A 20922-nucleotide genomic window follows, 5' to 3' on the forward strand; every position below is an offset into this window, starting at 1 on the left:
GAACTGACCCTATAGTGTCTCAGTAGTTAGAGTGATTTTTGTTGGCACTCTCTATATAGTGCCTTTGAAAATCAGCAGCTTGAGAAGTTATACATATACCAGCCACCAGTAAACATATACCAGTCAATATTCAGCTGACGTTGGTCAATGTTTTTTTAAGACTGACCGTGATCAGCTAAATTAGCCACGGATATTCAATGTCAGGCCATGACCAGGCACTGGCATTGAATATCTGGGTCTGACTGGACATATGCTAGCCTGTGGGTCTTGGCTGATATTCAGTCAGAAACTGAATAAGACATTAATGTGAGTCCCAGCTGAATATCCACCACAACCAATATAAGGGGATATCAAGTCATGCCCCAATACAACCTTATCTCTCCTCCCTCCCCCCGAGCCACACAAACTCTCCCCCAACAGCATCTGACCCACCACGTGTCCCTCCTCCCATGTCCTGATGAGCTGACCCTAGTGGTAGTACTGCGAGACTACTACTAGAGATTGCGGCAGACAGTTTGCTGCTGGAGCCACAAGGGGCAGAAGCAAAGGGTGTTCATTTCTGTCTCAATATCTACTGGACCACCAGGTGTGGACAGGGTAGGCCTACTGAGATGTAGGATAGGGCGACTCAGGTTGGGGAGGTGATGGATGTATCACTGAGGAGGGGGATTAGGAGATGAGATAGGATGATTTTTGGGGGGTGTGGGCTTATCTGGTTGGAAGGGTCTGGGAGGGGTATTATTTTTATTTTATTTTTGTTACATTTGTACCCCACACTTTCCCACTCATGGCAGGCTCAATGCGGCTTACATGGGGCAATGGAGGGTTAAGTGACTTGCCCAGAGTCACAAGGAGCTGCCTGTGCCTGAAGTGGGAATCGAACTCAGTTCCTCAGTTCTCCAGGACCAGGTCCTATGGGAGGGTCAGGAGGGAGTAATGGGGAAAACAATGAAAGGTAGAGGTTGGTATCCAGAAGCTATTTGGGTGCTGGCCAATATTCAATGCTGGCACCTGCATAGCTAAGCGGGCATAATTAGGACTGCACAAAAAGCAGTCTTATCTGCACGCTTAACTGTGTGGGCACCAGCACTGAATAATGCTGGCACCCACATAACTGCCAGCCTCTCCCCAACTCTGTCCCCATAACACCCCTCTCCTACCTGGTTTTAAGATGGCCAGTTAGTGCCAATATTCAGTTGCGCTGCCTGGTTAAGTGCCACTGAATATTGGTGGATGGCCCACTGAGCATAATTTAAGTGGGCAGAAGCTTCTCCTGCCCACTTTAATTGCTTTTGATATCAGCCCCATAACTTCTTTTGAAAATTGACCCATACGTAAATACATATATATTAATAACAAAATAAATATAATAGATATGATGCTTGTTTAATGTGGTAATATGTTGTAGTGTGTTTTTATGATGTGTGCCTAGTATTGTATTTTATGTATTGTGCCACTTTCTATTTTTATGTGGTTGTGATCCATTGTGTTATGCTGTGTTTTACTGTATATAATGTTATATCCTTTAATAATAATAAATATAAATGTACTGCTCTTAAAAGCCTCTCACCGGCGCTTCCATTACTGTACTCATTCACATGTAGGGTATACCCATCCTCCTCAGCATTGATGGCGTTGGGAGAGATTGAGAACTCGCCATATTTTGCAAAGGCTGTGCCATTCTCAAAGTCCTCAAGATCCACACGCAGCTCATATTGTTTCTTCAGAGTCAGGAGATGGATATGCTGCAGGCCTGAAAGAGAGAAATGGGGGCATGCTGCTACCATGGAACACTGTACAACTGGAATCCTATGGGAGATGCAGCTCACAGAGACACAACAAGAAACCAGAAAGGTGGCACCTACCAAGCCAGTACTCGCCATCGGCCCGCCCAAACCCCAACTTGTAGTCACTCCAGCCTCGGAAAAAGTTTACTGAGCCATTAAATCTTTTCTGGATCACCTGCATGAGACAGCAAGCATGGGGTACATGTAAGACACAGTAAAAATGGCATGATGATCTGAGGAGCACAAACCCAGAAAGAGAGTGAACAGAGAGGTATTGAAGCAGATAGAGATGGGAAGAAAAATAGCATAGTTTCAAAGATATTTTCATGGAATTCAATGAATAATCATTTGAACAGACAGATTTGGGGATGATTTTAGAAGGGTTGGACACCAATTATATGTGCAAAGAGATGATTTAAACTTGTGCTCTGGATTGGCCACCATTGGAAACAGGATGCAGGACTTGATGGACTTTGGGTCTGTCCCAGGATGGCAGGTCATATGCTCTTATGTTTAGAAGATCAACATAAACAGGAGAGAGGGAATCCAAAGCAGGGGAAACCAAGCAATGTAACAAGAGCATAATGGACCTCCAAGAATGGGTTGGTATCCAAAGATTATTGAAAGACCCAACACGGGCTCTGTTTTGACATAGCACCTGAATCAAGGGTCATCAATATCGGTAATACAATCAGGATAACATACTTTGTTCTTTCAAATATCAGTGAGCAATGTTAACACATATAAAGATAACAACAACATAGGCAATTCACACAACTTAAGGAAAAAGCTCTGCCAGTGCTAAAGCACAAAATGAATAGTCTGTCTCACTAGGCAGGGAAAAACTATTCTGTAAATATCTACTTTACTTACATAGTGCATATTTGCAAGGGGGGAGGTGTACACATGGCAAGAGCATAGGCAGGGCTCCCACTTACATGAGTAACTAACAGGCCTTTGATATTCAGCCTGAAAATAATGTGAGCCCTAAGATGCCTTGTTCAGTGTCTGAATTTGAGTACATGATTTATAACTGTTGTTTCATTCTAGTGTGACAGTTTTCCTCCTCTATAATCTCTCTTTCCTATCAAATGACATACCTTTCATTTTTAATATTTAGAGTCCGATATTCAGCCCACAGCAGTATATGGCTTGTAAGCTGCTCACAGCTATGTGAGCTGAATTAACCCCACATAATCAAAGCCAGGCCTCGTTTAGCCTCTAGTAATGAACATGCAGGTTAGTGTGGTAACTCAGAAGATAACCAGGCACCGGCCAATATTCACACCAGTGCCCAGATAACTCGGTAGATAAAGTGTCAGGCTCATGAGTCTTTATACCGAGTAGCACCTGGAGAAATCTTGGTCCTGACTCGGCGGTCGGGCAACCCTGAAACTTCACCTGCGATGACTGCCGTTCCCCAGAGGTTGAGCCCCTAGGTGCGGGAGGCTGACAGGACTTCAGAGAACAGGGGCTGAGAGGCAGAGAAGGACTGGGGTATGGATCTGTCAGGCGCCCAGAGGGCAAGCAGCAGGCACAGAGAGTAGTCAGGAACACGCTGGGTCAAAAGGCAGGCAGCAGGCACAGAGAGTAGTCAGGAACATGCTGGGTCAAAAGGAAGGCACATGGGACCAGAACACACAGTGGAGTAAGCAAAACCTACCAGAGTAGAAGCCGAAGCATGGAGTCCAGGAAGAGCTCAGCTGATAAAGTGCTGGCGTCTGACATCAGCAGGAACCAGCAGGGAGAAGGGGCACAGCCATAGGATAAAGAGTAGGAGGAGGAGGAGGAAAACGGGAGACCAATAGGAGAGAAGCAAGGGAAGACAAAGGGAAAAACAAACAAAGAATGTTCCTACCAGAACTCAGCCAGCACACACAGCTGACAGGGAAAAGGAAGCCAGGCAGAGAGACTGAGAGCAAACACAGGTGCACGGAAACAAAGCAATCAATGACAGAAGATTGCAACCACCGTCTGTCTGAACAAACCCAGAGAAGAACTACACACAAACAGAGCTCAGGGCTATGCTGGTCAAGTGTGTGTGTCGAAGGGATCACGCGCAGCCTGAGCATGCCGCTTGCATTGAGGTAGGGGCCATGACATAAAATTAGGACAGCCGTTTTGCTGTCCTAACATCCGCACACTTAGCAAGTCAAGGGATTAAATACCAACACTAACCAATGGCTGTATTTTGAAAAGCTCTGAAAACTTATTTGTATGCTAGGCATCATGGGTTATGAATTTTATTCAGTTATGCTTTTTTCATTCTATATGTAATTCCTCATAATCTGTATAAGCTTCTTATATAGTACTAGGAAAAAAGGCCCGTTTCTGACACAAATGAAATGGGCGCTAGCAAGGTTTTCCTCGGAGTATGTGTGTTTTACAGAGTGTGTGTGAGAGTGAGTGTGTGATAGAGAGAGAGTGAATGTGTGAGTGTGTGTGACAGAGAGAGAGAGTGAATGTGTGTGTGTGACAGAGAGAGTGAGACTGTGTGTGAGAGCGTGTGTATGTGTGAGAATGAGAGTGTGTGCCAGGGGCCCCCTCCCTCCCAGTTTCAGGGTCCGCCTGCCCCCCCTCCAAGTTCCAGGGTCATTGCCCCCCCCTCCCTCTCCCTCCCAGTTTCAGTGTCCGCCTGGCCCCCCTCCAAGTTCCAGGGTCTGTCCTCCCTCTCACCCATCAAGTTCCAGGGTCATTGCCCCCCTCTCTCCCTCCCTCCCAGTTCCAGAGTTTAAACTTTAATTATGTGTTGGAAAAAATATTTTCTCTGATTCGTTTTAAATTTACTACATTGTAGCTTCATCGCATGCCCCCTAGTTCTAGTATTTTTGGAAAGCGTAAACAGACGAGCATCAGCTCCCTGGACCATTCAACCTTTTGACCTTATTTTTCCCTCCATGTCAAAGAGGGTGCTGAGAGGCTTTTTAAAAAAATGTATTCTGTGCAATAGGACTATCTCAGTAACAGACCCCCCCCCCCCCCCTCCATAACTGGTGTGTTTTCTGCTTGGGTCTGGAGCACCAGGACATAACAGTGTAATCTCTGCCTTCGCATGCAAGTGAGGACACTTAAAGCCCACAGAGTCCAACATGGAAAACATTTTGGTTCTACATCAAGCATGGCAGGGGGATTTGGCACTAGACCCAGAACCTGCATCGACGTCGACATCAACACTGGGTGCACTGATGCTATATCGGGAATGCTCAGCATCGGACTCGGTACCGTGGCCACTTCAGGACTCCATGTTCTCATCATCACATGCATCAAGGAACCTGTACCATAAAATATCTAAGAAGCATCACCATTGTTCTCCCTCCAGGCATGGTGCCGAGACCTCCCCTGCATCGACATCTTTAAAGCATGGGAAACGTTCATGCCGCAGTGACCACTCTTCTTCTGTTCGACTGGGGTCCTTCTCTTCAGGGTCCTCAAAGTCTCCCATGCCTAGACAGACTACAGCTTGGGTTGCCTCCACACCCCTTTCCAAGCCGGTACCGACACCTTCTCTGCAGGAAGAAATCCGGACTATATTCAAGGAAGAGCTTTCATGGCTACTGCTTACACAGTCTATTCAGGTTTACAGGGTCATTGCGCCAGCTTGCTTATTTATTTATTTATTTATTCATTTGTTGCATTTGTATCCCACATTTTCCCACCTTTTTGCAGGCTTAATGTGGCTTACATTATGTCGTAATGGCGATCGGCATTTCCGGAATGAGAAATACAAAGTAGTGTTACAATAAAGTTCATAAATGTTAAAGTACAATATAAAGTAAGTTAGATAAACAGTTCCAGCTGAGCCCATGGATACATCAGAGAAGCAGTCATGAGAGAGGTCATGCATACCGGCTCGATGTTGACTGTTGAGGACAGCACAAACCCCACCAACGCATATGTCAATATTGGCAGAGTAACTCTTATCTGCTTCAGAGACACACCTGCTTTGATGTTATTCCACACAGAGTCGACGCTCTAGTTGACACACTCTTCCATGTACTTCCCAAGATGAGTGCTTTGAAGAGTCAGATTCAGACCTCTCTTGGGAGTCAGAACAAGAGCCACATAACTCTCAGCTGAAGAGTTCTATGGCATTCTATCTGAACCTTATCTGCCACCTGAAAGGCGTAAGTCTCCTCCAGAAAGTATATCTTTTCCTGATTTTGTCCATGAAATGGCCCAGGCCATATCTTTCAAATTAGAGACTGAAGAGGAACCTCATTCAGAGCTCCTTGAGGTTCTAGATGGATGAGGTGAGGGTAGGGGAGAGAGGAGAATTGCATTGCACATGGATGGAGGGGAGAGGAGAATTGCTGGACATGGATGGATGGAGAAGAGAGCAGGGGAGAGAGAAGAATCGTGCAGGACATGGATGGAGGGAAGAGAGGAGAATTCCTGGACATAGATGGATGGAGGGGCGAGCAGGGGAGAGAGGAGAATTGCGCAGGACATGGATGGAGGGGAGAGAGGAGAATTTCTGGACATGGATGGATGGAGGGGAGGGAAGGGGAGAGAGGAGAATTACTGGACATGAATGGATGGAGGGGAGGGCAGGGGAGAGAGGAGAATTGCTGGACATGGATGGATGGAGAGGAGGGAAGGGGAGAGAGGAGAATTACTGGACATGGATGGATGGAGGGGAGGGCAGGGGAGAGAGGAGAATTGCTGGACATGGATGGATGCAGGGGAAAGAAGAGAATTGCTGGACATGGATGAATGGAGGGGAGGACAGGGGTGAGAGGAGACTCGCTGGACATGGATGGAGGGGAAGGCAGGGGACAGAGGAGAATTGCTAGATACTGAGCATATTTAAACTACATTTACGTATTTAGAGGTTTATTTAATATTTATTTAGGTTTAGTTTTATTTATTATTTTTGATTTATATAAATTCAATCTCTTCATTTCTTAATATCAGTATTGTTAATTAGAAGAAACAATATTATTATCATTCCTCATGTAACGTATAATTTTGGACATTGGAAATTAGAGCATATGGGAAACCAACTGAGGAGAAATAACCATAGGTTTTCAAATTTTTCAAAGTTCTCGCAGGTTTCTCCTTTGGACATTGTCCAGAAATTTTTTTAAAGCTGTATTGGGGATGGCTGAAGAAAGAATATCACCTATTGTGAGAGTACAATACTTGTCCTTATCTAGAAAATTAGTGTACACCATCCAGGGGAAGAAAAAGCTCATTGGAGTTAACTAACTTTTTAGATTTGTATTAGTTTTTGAATTTTATTTCTTTTGTTTTAATTAACTATAATTTTATTTTACTGGATATGGTATTATAAGCCACTTTGACTTTTTATTTTGAAGAGTGGTATATCAAGCAATATAAATAAATAAATAAAGAGATCTCCACTTTCTTACCTTTCTTCCAAAATATACATATTTAGGGGCCCTTTTACTAAGGTGCACTGAGTCCTAATAATGGGCTTAGCACATTAAAAATATTTGTCCTGTGATAATTTACCTGCTTGCGCACAGTAATCACACTCTATTTTTAGAAGGAAGCATGGCATGGATGAGGAATCAGTGGAGAGTGGGCATGGAAGCATTATCCATCTAGTGCATTTATATTACCATGCACTAAATGGTTAATTCAGACAACGTGGGAGCACAAGGAGGCAGTAAGTGTTCTAGTGTTAATTGTTTTAAATAGCCATGTGCTAATGCTAACATTAGTGCATGGCTACAAATGCAACAAATGGAAAAAAAAGTCCTTTATGGTGGTCGTGCTGTAAATGGGTTTAGTCTGTTCTCATATGCTTTATGATGACGACTACTGACCATTTTAATAGCCACCCTGTCAACCAACTTAATCCCATTTATATCCTTTTGAAGCTGTGATCTCTACAATTCTGCACCATAATCTAAATGAGGTTGTTCCAAAGGCACTATCATCTCCTTTTTCCTCCTGGCCATTCCTCTCCCTAAACGCTCAATCATTCTTCTAACTTTGCATTACCTTTCCTAATTGTTGGCCACCATAAGAATTTTAGATACAATCTCCCACAGATCTTGCTCTTCTTTCATGCACCAAAGTATTTTACCCTACTACCTTGGGGTTTTACAGCCCAAATGCATGATACTGCATTTTTAAACATTTAATCTTAACTACCACACTACAGACCAAACTTCACTATATTCTTCTTCATGTTATCCACCCCTTCCAGGGTGTCCACTCTGTTGCTAATATTGATATCATCCACAAAGAGGAAAACCTTTCCTGATAGCTCTTCTGCAATATTTACAAAATACCATTATCTTCAGAGTGAACTCCATTTACCACTTAACTTTTGTTGCCTTCTGCTCATCAGTCAGTCATGTTAGGGTCCATGGTTAGGGCACTCAGTTTGTTTATGAGTATTTTGCGTGGAACTGTATTAAAACCTTGCTGACATCTAAGTACACCATCCTGCTTATAATCGAACGAGAATAACGCCCAAGTTCCGACCTAAATCGGGAGATGGGCGTTCTTCTCACAAAAACAAATAAAGCGGCATAATCGAAAGCCGAACTTTGGACGCTTTCAACTGCACTCCGTCGCGGATGCGGACAAAGTTGACGGGGGAGTGTCGGAGGCGTGGTGAAGGCGGAACTGGGGCGTGGTTATCACCCGAACAGAGATGGGCGCCCTTCGCCGATAATGGATGCGTTTGTAGCTAGAATTTAGGGCACTTTCCTGGACCTGTTTTTTGACGAATAAGGCCCCAAAAGTGCCCCTAAATGACCCAGATGACCCCCAGAGGAGTCGGGGATGACCTCCCCTGACTCCCCCAGTGGTCACTAACCCCCTCCCACCACAACAAATGATGTTTCACAACTTTTTACTTTCACCCTCAAATGTCATACCCTCCTCCCAAGCAGCAGTATGCAAGGTCCCTGGAACAGTTGTTAGGGGGTGCAGTGGACGTCAGGCAGGTGGACCCAGGCCCATCCCCCCCCCTACCTGTTACAATTGTGCTGCTTAATGCTACTAGTCGTCCAACCCCCCCCAAACCCCCTGTACCCACATGTAGGTGCCCCCCTTCACCGCTTAGGGCTATAGTACTGGTGTAGACTTGTGGGCAGTGGGTTTTGAGGGGGATTTGGGGGGCTCAACACCCAAGGGAAGGGTGCTATGCACCTGGGAGCTCTTTTACCTTTTTTTTTGTTTTTGTAAAAGTGCCCCCTAGGGTGCCCGGTTGGTGTCCTGGCATGTGAGGGGGACCAGTGCACTATGAATCCTGGCCCCTCCCACGAACAAATGCCTTGCATTTATTCGTTTTTGAGCTGGGCGATTTCATTTTCCATTATCGGTGAAAAGCAAAAAACGCCCAGCTCACACCTTGGCGAATAAAGCATGGGCGTCTATTTTTTTTTAAAAATACGGTTCACTCCGCCCCTTCACGGACCCGTTCTCGGAGATTAACGCCCATGGAGATAGGCGTTTCTGGTCGATTATGCCCCTCCATATCTAGCGTTCTCCTTCATACTACTCTCTGGTCACCTAGTCAAAGAAATAGAGCAGACTTGTTTGACAAAGACCTACCTCTATTAAAGCCACGCTGCCTTAGATTCCATAATCCATTGGGTTCTAGAAACTGCACTATCTTCCAGTTTTTAGAAGTGTTTCCATATGTATGCTACCATAGAAAGCAGACTAATTGGCCTTAGTCCCAACCTCCTTATTTTCACTTTTGTTGAGAGGAACTACATCTGCTCCTCTCCAATCCTCTGGGACCACTCTTGATGCTAAAGAACTATTGAAAATGTCATACAGTGGAACTGCTAGAACTAATTTCCTTCAATATCCATCTAGCCTCATAGCTATGTCTAAACCTAGTTTACCTAGCTCCTCATTAACACAGTCTTCTGAAGATCATTTAAGGTCTGCCCCACTTCCATTTCTATTTGTGTGTGTTCTCTGTGGTCCTACTCCTCGTCAGAGGCGTAGCTAGGTGGGTCGCCAAGGAAGACTTTTGACGGCACCAGCGCCTATTTTTCACATGATCTGTTGTGTTTAAAATATGCACTGGCAACATCAGCAGTCTGCTCTCCACTCCCCCTGCGACCTCAACCTGGCTACGCTTCTGCTTCTGGTCTTTGATTTGTGAGTGCAGAACAGAAATTTTTTCTAAATAATTTTGCTTTATCCTTCATCTGTCTCTATTGCTTCCCTTCACTCTTGAGAATCACAATGCCATTTTTGCACTGCCTCCTGTCACTAATATATTTTTAAAAAGCCTTATCCTCCTCCCAGTTTTACTGTATAGGCTTTTTTTCCCAATTGCATCTTTGCTTTCCTGACTACTTTCCCAACTTTTCTTAGCTTTTCCACATATCGTTGCTTAGTTTCTTCTTTCTGTGATTTCTTATAGTTATGAAGGCTAACCTCATTTCCCTTATCTATTCAGCTACTTCTTTTGAACACTATAGAGGCTTCCTTTTCCTCTTACTTTTATTTCCTTTCTAATCCTTTATGACTTAAGAGCTAGTTATACCCCAGATTTCATATACAAAGCAATCAGTTACATTCAGTATGGCATTTTTTATTGCCGACCCTTTATTATGGAATTCTCTTCTGGATGCCTTAAAGATAGAAAGTAATTATTTAACCTTTAGGAAACAGCTGAAGGCTGCCTCTTTTTGCATAAGTATATGATCGAATGGGTTTGTTGTTGTTGGGTATCATATGTTCCATGTAGATCAGCATAACAATTTTACTATCTTTAAAGGGTAATTTTGTAAAGCAATTTTTGTTTGTAAAGAACTTTTCAATCACAATAAAGAACTTTTATAAAATAGCCGAATTTATTATGCAGTTATGAGAGTTTCCAAGAAGGCATGCACTTATGCTTGATCTGATTGTGGGTATGTTCAGAAGTAGAGTTTGGGCAGATCTCAGAGTCACAATTTATATGCATTATGGCAAGGTGGAAGGAGATAAAAGAAATGGAAAAACTGGGAGCTAAACTGAAAGTGGCACTAAAAAGGACAACAGATTAGTATGTAAGAAAAGTTTAAAAAAGCAGGAGGAAAAGACAACCAATACTATTCTTCAAAGAAATGGCTGCAAAATTAAAGGCAAAAAAATAAGGTAGCACTCACAAAAATAAAAAAGCAAAACAGAGAAGAATACCAGGTAAAGCTGAAAGAGATAGAGAGAAATAGGAATGGCAAAAGCAAACACAAAAGAATATGTAAAGTGAGGGATGAAACTTTCATCAATTATTCTGGAGAGAGAAGAAAGTCCAGAGCTGAAATTTCAATCCTCAAATATAATGAGGACCAATGTGTGGAATACAGAATTTCTGTTTTTCCTTCTCAAACAAATACTTCTATGTTCACAGAAGAAAATTCTGGAGAAGGACCACAGATGATTGACAAAGGTGCCTATGGAAATGGAGTAGATGCCACACCGTTCACAGAAGAAAGTGTTTATGAACAATTTGCAAAAGTAAAAGTGGACAAAGCCATGGAGCCAAATGAGACACATTCTAGGATGCAGAGAGAGCTCTGAGATGTTCTGGTGGGTCCTCTAAAGGATGTATTTAATAGATCCTTGGAGTTGAAAGAGGTTCCATGGGATTAGAGAAGAGCTGATGTGATCCTTCTTCACAAAAGTGGTAACAGAGAAGAGGTGGGAAACCACAAGCCAGGAAAGTAATTTAGATGTTGATGAAGGAAAGGATACTGAACTTTCTAGAATCCAATGAATTGTATGATACAAGTCAACATGGTTTTACAAAGGGGATATAGTGCCAAACTAATCTGATTGATTTTGTCAACTGGGTGACCAGAGAGCTAGATCAAGGATATGCTGGATATGGTCTACTTGGATTTCAGCAAATTCTTTGATACTGTTCCTCATAGAAGGCTTATTTTTCCAAGTTTCCACCTTTATTTAGGATTTGATATATCACCCAATTAACAATCTAGGCAGTTTACAACAATAACAAATGTACAGAAATGAAAGAAACAACAATCATAATGAACAGGAAAGTAGAAAAAGAAAAGAAAAGGGAAACCATTCATTAGTGTATAGCAAGGGAAAAAAAGGGGTGGGTGGGTCCACAGATTCTAGGAGGTCAACACCAAAGCCCATGTGGGCTCAGCAGAGCACGGGGCGCAGGGAAGATGCCAAAGGCAGCCGTAAATAAAAATGCTTTCAATGCTTCTTATAGAGTAGTAGAGATGACTACAACTGAACAGTTAGAGACAGTCAAGCTTATTTTCGAAAGAGATGGGCGCCCATCTTCCGACACAAATTGGGAGATGGGTGTCCTCCTCTCAGGGTCGCCCAAATCGGCATAATCGAAAGCCAATTTTGGGCGTCCTCAACTGCTTCCCTTAGCGGGGACAACCAAAGTTCATGGGGGCGTGTCGGCACCATAGCGAAGGCAGGGCTGGGGCATGATTAAGAGATGGGCTTTCTCTGTCGATAATGGAAAAAAGAAGGGCGTCCCTGACGAGCACTTGGCCGACTTTACTTGGTCCATTTTTTCTTGCGACCAAGCCATGAAAAGGTGCCCGAACTGACCAGATGACCACCGGAGGGAATTGGAGATGACCTCCCCTTACTCCCCCAGTGGTCACCAACCCCCTCCCACCCTAAAAAAAACTTAAATTTTTTTTGCCAGCCTCAAATGTCATACCCAGCTCCCTGACAGCAGTATGCAGGTCCCTGGAGCAGTTTTAGTGGGTGCAGTGCACTTCAGCCAGGCGGACCCAGGCCCACCCCCCCATACACCTGTTACACTTGTGGTGGTAAATGTGAGCCCTCCAAAACCCACCCAAAACCCACTGTACACACATGTAGGTGCCCCCCTTCACCCCTTAGGGCTATGGTAGTGGTGTACAGTTGTGGGGAGTGGGTTTCGGGGGGGGGGTTGTGGGGCTTAGCACCCAAGGTAAGGGAGCTATGCACCTGGGAGCAATTTGTGAAGTCCACTGCAGTGCCCCCTAGGGTGCCCGATAGGTGTCCTGGCATGTCAGGGGGACCAGTGCACTACGAATTCTGGATCCTCCCACGACCAAAGGGTTTGGATTTGGTCGTTTTTGAGATGGGTGTCCTCGATTTCCATTATGGCCGAAAACTGGGGACGACCATCTCAGACAGCCCAGAACACAGCAGCCAGACTAATATTCGGCACATCAAAATACGAAAGCGCAAAACCCCTACGAGAAAAACTACACTGGCTCCCACTAAAAGAATGCATCACGTTCAAACTTTGCACCCTAGTCCATAAAATCATCCATGATAACGCCCCAGCCTACATGTCAGACCTAATAGATCTACCACCCAGGAACGCAAAAAAATCTTCTCGCACATTCCTTAATCTTCATCCTCCCAAGTGTAATGGTCTGAAATACAAATTAATGCACGCATCTACCTTTTCCTATACGAGCACGCAACTCTGGAACGCGTTGCCACGTAACCTGAAAACGGTCTATGAACTGACCAATTTCCGCAAACAACTGAAAACCTATCTCTTCGACAAGATATATCACAAAGATCAACATGTGTAACTGTATAATCTTTATAACTTCTAGAATTGTCTTATAATGTCTTTTGTTTTAACACTATCATGTATTTCACCACCATATAACAAATAACCCTCTGTAAAACCAAATGTATATTCTCTTCTATTTCCAGTACCCATGTTGAATTGTAAGCCACATTGAGCCTGCAAAGAGGTGGGATAATGTGGGATACAAATGCAATAAATAAATAAATAAATAAACATTTAGGTCGACCATCTCTAAGGTCGACCTAAATGTTGAGATTTGGGCGTCCCCAACCGTATTATCAAAACGAAAGATAGACGCCCATCTTATTTCGATAATACGGGGTTCCATGTCCCTTCGCGGGGACGCCCTCATGAAAACTTGGGTGCCCCATTCGATTATACCCCTCTGCGTATTCCACAAATTGGGACCAGATACTGTAAACAACCTAGCACCTAGTGAACGGCGTGCAGTCACCTGAAATGAAGGAACCACAAGCTGATTCTGTGAGGACAAACTAAGTGTTCTTGATGGGGCATAAGGGACTAAGAGATTCGAGAGATAACACAGAATGCCAGAAGTTAGTGTCTTATAGATAAAATTAAAGGATCATCAGGAAGTCAATGTTCTTCAAATAGCAGAGGTGAAACATGATCAAATTTTCTAGAATTAGCAGTTTAATGGTTTTGGACTATCTGAAAATGTCTAATATCAGATTGATGCAAGCTGTGGTATAGAGCATTGTCATAATCCAGTTGACTAATCACAAATGAATGAGTCAGGATGCGAAGAGCTGAGACACAGAAGATACCACAAATGGAGTAGACCACCTTGTTTATAAAAACCTCACTTATGAATAAACTGAGCAGCTTGGGGATGGATCCCAAGGTGGTAAACTGGGTCAGAAATTGGTTGATTGACAGATGACAGAAGGTGGTGGTAAATGGCATTCATTTGGAAGAAAACAAGGTGAGTGGTGAAGATCCTCAGGGGTTGGTCCTTGGACCAGTTTTGTTCAGTATCTTTGTGACCAATATTGCCAAACAGTTAGAAGGAAAGGTTTACCTTTTTTTTTTTGGGGGGGGGGGCACAAAGATTTTCAACAGAGTCGACATCCTAGAGGGAAGAGACAACATGAGAAGTAATCTACAAACATTAGAATCATGGGCTAATGCTTGACAGTTATGTTTTACTGTGAAAAAATGCAGTGATGAATTTTGGGTGCAGAAATCCAAAGGAGCTATAGATAGGAGGAGATAGGATGATGCGCACAGACCAGGAGAGGAACTTCAGGATGATAGTGTCAGAGGATCTTAAGGTTGTGATACAATGTGAAAAAATGGTGGCCAAAACTAGAAGGATGCTAGGCTGCACAGAGAGATACATAAACAGCAGAAGGGAGGAGGTGATAATACCCCTGTACAAGTCATTGGTGAGGCTCCATTTAGAGTACAGTGTTCAGTTCTGGAGTCCATATCTTAGTACGGATATAAAAAGACTTGAAGTGGTTCAGAGGAAGGACTAAAATTGCATGAGATCTGTGCCAGAAGACATATGAGAAGAGAATTGAAGACTTGAATATGTATACTTTAGAGGGGAGGAGGGGCAAAGGAGATATGCTTTAGATATTTAAATACTTGAAAGGTATTGATAAAACAATTGTTTTACAAACATAGGAAGCTATAAAACTAGAGGACATGCAATGAAACTGCAACAAAGTAAACTTAAAAGTAACATTAGAAAATACTTTTTCAGAGAAAGGGTGGTAGATGCCGGGAATGCTGTCCTGGTGGATGTGGTGGGGACAAAAACTATGGCAGAATATAGCAAGATATAGCATATAGGATACAGCAAGAGGATGGAGCAAAGGCGATAGTGGCTGCATATTATCTCAAGAACTGGAAGCTCCACATTCACTGGATCTAAACCTCTTGGACTACCATGTCTAGGGAGCAATGTTGGAGGCCTATCACAAGCTCCATCCAAAACCGCAAACAATCGCCAAACGCAAGGGAGCACTTCAGATGATCTGGGACAGCCTGCCACAGGGACCGACTGACAAGGCTGTTAAGAACTTCCCAAAAGCAACTGGAGGCCTGCGTTAGAGCTGAGGGTAGACACTTTGAGCATTCACAGTGACTGCAAAACTCTGACAGTTATTTATATCATTTGAATGACATTATTTTACTGGTTTTAACTTGAACATTTTTAACACATAAAAATCACTAGGTAGTAACACAAAAATGTCAGTAATATCAACATAGCTTCTTATATATTACTATTAAACAACATTTAATTATGTCAAATTTCTCACTGAAATTCAAAGCCTGTTTTTGAGAAAACTGCAAAACAAAATGTAGGGGGTTACTTTTTTATGCCTCACCCTGTTTATGCGTATACATGCACATCACAACTCCACCTCTGCTCCACCCAAACTACCCCCAGGAATGCCTATGTTTAGATTGCATAACAGTAGGTGAACCCTTTCCATGTGTGTACTTTGTATGCATGTGTGTGGTTGTGCAATTATATAAAATTCCTTTCCATGTGTAAAACAGAATCAACACATAGAAAAAGCTTTACAAAATTTTCTTCATTGTGTCCTGTTCACCCACCAAAAGGTCTTGAAGACAATCTCTTTCTCCTGCCCTCCCCTCAGTTGTGAAAGAACCTCTGTGGCCATCTCATGCTTCAGAGTAAACCAGGTTTATACATAATAACTATTCTTCAGTTTCTTCTGCTTTCACGCCACCTCAGGTGCTCCATGGACCTCTTGTGCCTCTCTGCTCCAGGAGTCACATTTAAGAGTGATAACATTTATTTGATATCACAACTGGTGGACCAATCAGATCTCAGCTAATATTTGAGGATATATGCAAACTTCCTGACCACTTCTAAGGGTTCAGGGAGAAGTTCAGCGAGCAAGGAGAAGCTTAAAGAGCATAGTGGAAAAATCCCTGGAATTAAAAAAAAATGTATTTCACACTGTCACAAGCACTCACCGTCCACTTTCCACCATCTGTGGTCATGTCACAGTAAACAGGGATAGGATTGTGAGGCCCTCCAGGGTAGATCAGGTAAACACCATTTGACTCCGCCCCCTGCTTGTATATCTCATCGCAGTCCAGAGGGGGAGGGGAAATTCCCTCTCCTAGCCCTGTAAGAAGCACAGTATGAGTGGGGGTGGATAGCTCTGGCACCAGAACAGTGGGACTCTGGTGTAAGTACTATGAAGTAACCCCCATGCTCTTGGCTTTACATTTACAAGAAGACTACTGTAAATATATTGATTATTGTACATCATTTACATTAATGCAGTACAGTCAAAGTACCCAAATCAGTCATCTTTGTTTTAGCTTGGGCAGACTGGATGGACCATGCAGGTCTTTTTCTGCTGTCATCTACTATGTTACTATCCAGCTTATAATCGAAAGTGATTGCCGGCCATTTCTCGACACAAATCGGGAGATGGCCGGCGATCTCGGAAAAGCAGCGAAATCGGTATAATCAAAAGCTGCGTTTTTGACAGCATCACCGCTTTCCCGCCGCCTCGCCGGCGAAAATTCAAAGGGGCGTGATGCCGGATGGCCGGCTTTTGCCGATAATGGGAAAAAAAACCCGGCGATAAGCAGTATTTCGCCGGGTTTACTTGGTCCTTTTATTTTCACGAACAAGCCTCAAAAAGGTGCCCAAACTGACCAGATGACCACCGGAGGGAATGGGGGATGACCTCCCCATACTCCCCCAGTGGTCACCAACCCCCCTCCCACACTAAAAAAATAAAATTAAAAACCTTTTTTGCCAGCCTCTATGCCAGCCTCAAATGCTGTACCCACCTCCATCACAGCAGAATGTGTTCTATCCTCCAACAGCCTTTCCCTGGTTGTGATGTGGCTCTTGGGTGAGTGTGACACCTTTTCTGTTAGGTTCACTGCAGAGTCACATCAGCAATGCATTGTGGTGGGTGTAGGGTACTGGGCTGTACTCCCATGGTGCTTTTCTCCCTGCTAACTGGGTCAGAGTGTGCCCTGTTTTACTTCCGTTAGTCCATGAGGTAGTGGCCATGTTTGTAAGCCAGTTTTAGATCCCTTTCATGTGTTAGCCACGATAGAGAACTTAGTTCTTACCTTGAATGTGGCTGAAAGAGGGCATTGTACACCATTCTGCCAGCTCTGACCTACTGCTAATCTCAGTACCAGGAAGATTCTTTGCCAGTGGGGCACAACCTCTGATCTGTAGTTAACTGTGAGTAAACATGCTTATTCAAATAAAGGACTTTTTCAAAGAGATTAGTGTTCAGGTGTCAACTGTTGTGGCAAGCTTATACAGCAGCAACAAGTCCTGTCCCTGGAGCACTTTTAGTGAGTACCGGAGTGCACTAAAGGCAGGCAGACCCAGACCCATCCCCCCCTACCTGTAACACTTGTGCTGGTAATGGGAGCCCTCCAAAACCCACTGTACCCACATGTCTAGGGTGCCCAGTTGGTGTCCTGGCATGTCAGGGGGACCAGTGCGCTACAAATGCTGGCTCCTCCCACGACCAAATGGCTTGGATTTCGCCAGGTTGGAGATGGCCGACATTTTTTTCCACTATCGCTGAAAAACAAAACCAGCCATCTCAAACCCAGCGACATCCAAGGCATTTGGCCGGTCTAAACCGTATTATCGAAAAAAAAGATGGCCGGCCATCTTTTTGATAATACGGTTCCGGCCAGCTGTTGCGCCACCGCCAAAATAGATTGCCGGCGATTTATTTCGCTGGTGCCGTTCGATTATTCCCCTCTATGTATGTTTAGCTCAAAACAAATGCATAAAAGTAGCCAGTTCAATTGAACAGCACTGTTGTGGCATAGAAGTATTCTACACATAGCACAATGGGGATGTAGGTGCCTAGATCCCAAGTTTACAAAAAAAACCCTTATATGGCAACTGACCACATATGGTGCATCACAGGATGAACGCATGGCACAGGAGCTGATTCTGTGGGTGCTGTGGGTGCTTGAGCACCCACAATATTGAGAAAATTCCATGTTTGTGTCCAAGGAAGAGTTATTTGCACTGGGCTTAGCACCCCCAATAATTTTGAGAAGTTGTCTCCTATGAGGCATGGTGGTTCAGATGTAAAAGTAAGTGAGCATCACTCCTGTCTTTTCTTGAAGGTACAGCGGAGTGTGGGGGGGGGGGGGGGGGAGTTGCAGAAGGTTGGAGGTACCACTAGATACCAGGGCTGTTTTTGGGGGAGGATCGGAGTAGAAATCCACTAGACATTAGGACAATTTGTTTGAGGGAGGGGTCAAGGGTCTACTATACACCAGTGCAATTTGTTTGGGGGTGTTGGGGAAGTTGGGAGATTGAAGAACATCTCGGGGAGGTGTGGGAGGTTGGATGATTAGGGGGCTAACTTGGGGGGATCGGGGATTGGGAGATTTTTTGGAGGGGATGAGGAGATGGCCACTTGCACAGTAGCAGGTTGTTTTCGTAAATGTCTCCCCTCCTGTCAGTGTATGAGCTGAACATCATTCATGCACAAGAAGTGGGAACATTTTAGCAATGAGCTGTATATTACTTCCATAGTGTGCACTGTTTTTTTCTTATGCGGCACTAATTGGAATACACATTGATTACTGCCTTCTGGTGGTAAACTTTTGGTTTAGAAACTGTGTGCTTAGACATTGGTATGTAGTTCTAATATGATTTCTGCATTGACCCTACAATTACTTTCTCTTTAGTTCCCTTGATCACCCTTTTTCTCTTCCGTCCCAGTCATAACGCACCTACCTTTCTCATCTCCTCTCTTAACTTTATTACAGCAGCATGTAGCAGCCAAGAGAGTGGGATAAAGTGCTTCTCAGCATGCAATCAATTCTCCTAGCTCCTGGACTGATTTGCTCAATCTAGTTTGGACCAACCAAACAGCCTCGGGAAGAAGGAATGCAGCGAAAGGTTCAGAAATAGAGAGTTGCACCAGGACAGAAATTTCACCCATCCTCACCCTTCCCCACTAGAATTTAATCCATCACCACCCACACCTGCTAAGATCCATTCTATCCTTATCCATCCCTACAAATTAATCTCCTCCATCCCTATCCATACCCTCAAGAATGAACGTTATTACTTACTCTTTCATACGTCCATTTCATCCTCACCCCAACAGCCTCTCACAGTTTTTTGGGTAGTGTTCATTATTTAACCAATGAGTATTCCAAGCCTCAGTCTGGTGTTCCAGCTGTCTTTCTGGGCATTCCAAGTTTCATTCTGTTGCTCCAGTTGCCTCTGTCATGCCTCTGTCAGTGCATTGCAAGCTTCATTCTGGCATCACTAGAGATTTTGACTACACTCCCATGAGAATCTTGTGGCAACTGCTTTCACCCCCATGGAATCCCATGATCCCCATTCCTGTGCAGCTCTCTGCTCAGAAGTACTTTCTTCTGGTTCTCACTGCAGGTTTAGTATTTGCAGACTGTTGGCTTGTGTCTAACACATAGGCAATGCTGATCCAGGGTGAAAGAAGCAGCTTTACTGAGTTCATAGAGATAAAGTCTATTTTTTTTACCCTCCTCCTCCTTCCAGCTGGTCCTGCACTGAACTTGATCTGCTCCCACCCTCACTGGCCTATGTTTTGGTCTGTGCAGGTTTGCTCCCCCAAACTGGGGCAGATTCATATACCTGGGAAAGCTCTGTATTTCACATAGAGTCTTCAGATTTAGAAACTTGATTCTAGGTCTCTAGGTGAGCACCCAGGAAATTTGGGTCCTAATACTCATCTTGCTTCTACAATGGCAGCACAGCTACTTTTTTCTGCTGGCATTAGAATGCAGTGAAAGCAAGAGTTGGGAGGAACAGAGATGCCAAGGGTGAACCATCCCAAAGAGTGACCATCATATTGTTGTCATATCTTGATTATTGCAACTCAATATATCTGGGCTGCATGAAGGGGCTACTAAGGGGTCTCCAGACTGTGCAAAATATGGTGATACGATTAATCTTTGGTCTATCTAAATTTGATGGTGTCTCACCACTCTATGCTAAATTTCTTTGGCTACCAATTGAAGCTAGAGTGCTTTTTAAATTAGTTTGTTTCTTCTTAAAATATTACAAGGCTTGGTTCCTAGCTACTTTCTTGCCCACTTTTGCAATAGTGCTAATGTTTTCACTTTCCCTTCAGTCAAGGGCAAAAGAAGACTCCTGCTTTTTGAGAAATCTCTGGCTGTTCAAGCCGCTAGACTGTGGAAAGATATTGCCGGAATGTTTTCTTTTTCACAATCATATTTTCTATTTAGAAGGAAGATTAAAACTTTTCTATTTATAAGCTGGCTCTGTTAATTTTTAAGTGGTTTATGTAATTGCCAGAGATCAGCTCTTGTCTATTTTGGCATTTGTAAACCGCTTAAAAGGTGGTAGCGAGATACAAGCCTAGATGTTAATGTTAATGAGATTTACCATGCCAAGGAGTGAGATTTTTCAGATGGTGCATCAAGGGTATATATCTAGAATGATTTAAGTGTCATATTGCTTTGCAAATGAATCAAAGCAACATTAAATGATATTGGATTTTCTTTTTAGTCTCTGGAAGAATACAAAGTGGGGAATGATATTGATTATTTTGAGCAGAAAATTGTCTTCCACCCTGTAGTTCAAAG

At 43.6% G+C, this 20922-nt stretch overlaps 1 protein-coding gene across 1 annotated transcript in view; it reads right to left on the bottom strand.

Annotated features, from left to right (window-relative positions):
* Positions 1-20922, bottom strand: part of LOC115474718 (microfibril-associated glycoprotein 4-like) — a 57546-nt gene that overhangs the window by 14285 nt on the left and 22339 nt on the right. The window contains exons 3-5 of the mRNA XM_030210343.1: positions 16285-16439; positions 1866-1962; positions 1571-1753 (exon numbers count right to left, since the gene is read on the bottom strand). Coding sequence (XP_030066203.1) covers positions 1571-1753; positions 1866-1962; positions 16285-16439 — 435 coding nt within the window. The remainder of the gene's footprint in view (positions 1-1570; positions 1754-1865; positions 1963-16284; positions 16440-20922) is intronic.

The sequence above is a fragment of the Microcaecilia unicolor genome, chromosome 7 (genome assembly GCF_901765095.1).
Source record: "Microcaecilia unicolor chromosome 7, aMicUni1.1, whole genome shotgun sequence".
NCBI lineage: Eukaryota > Metazoa > Chordata > Amphibia > Gymnophiona > Siphonopidae > Microcaecilia > Microcaecilia unicolor.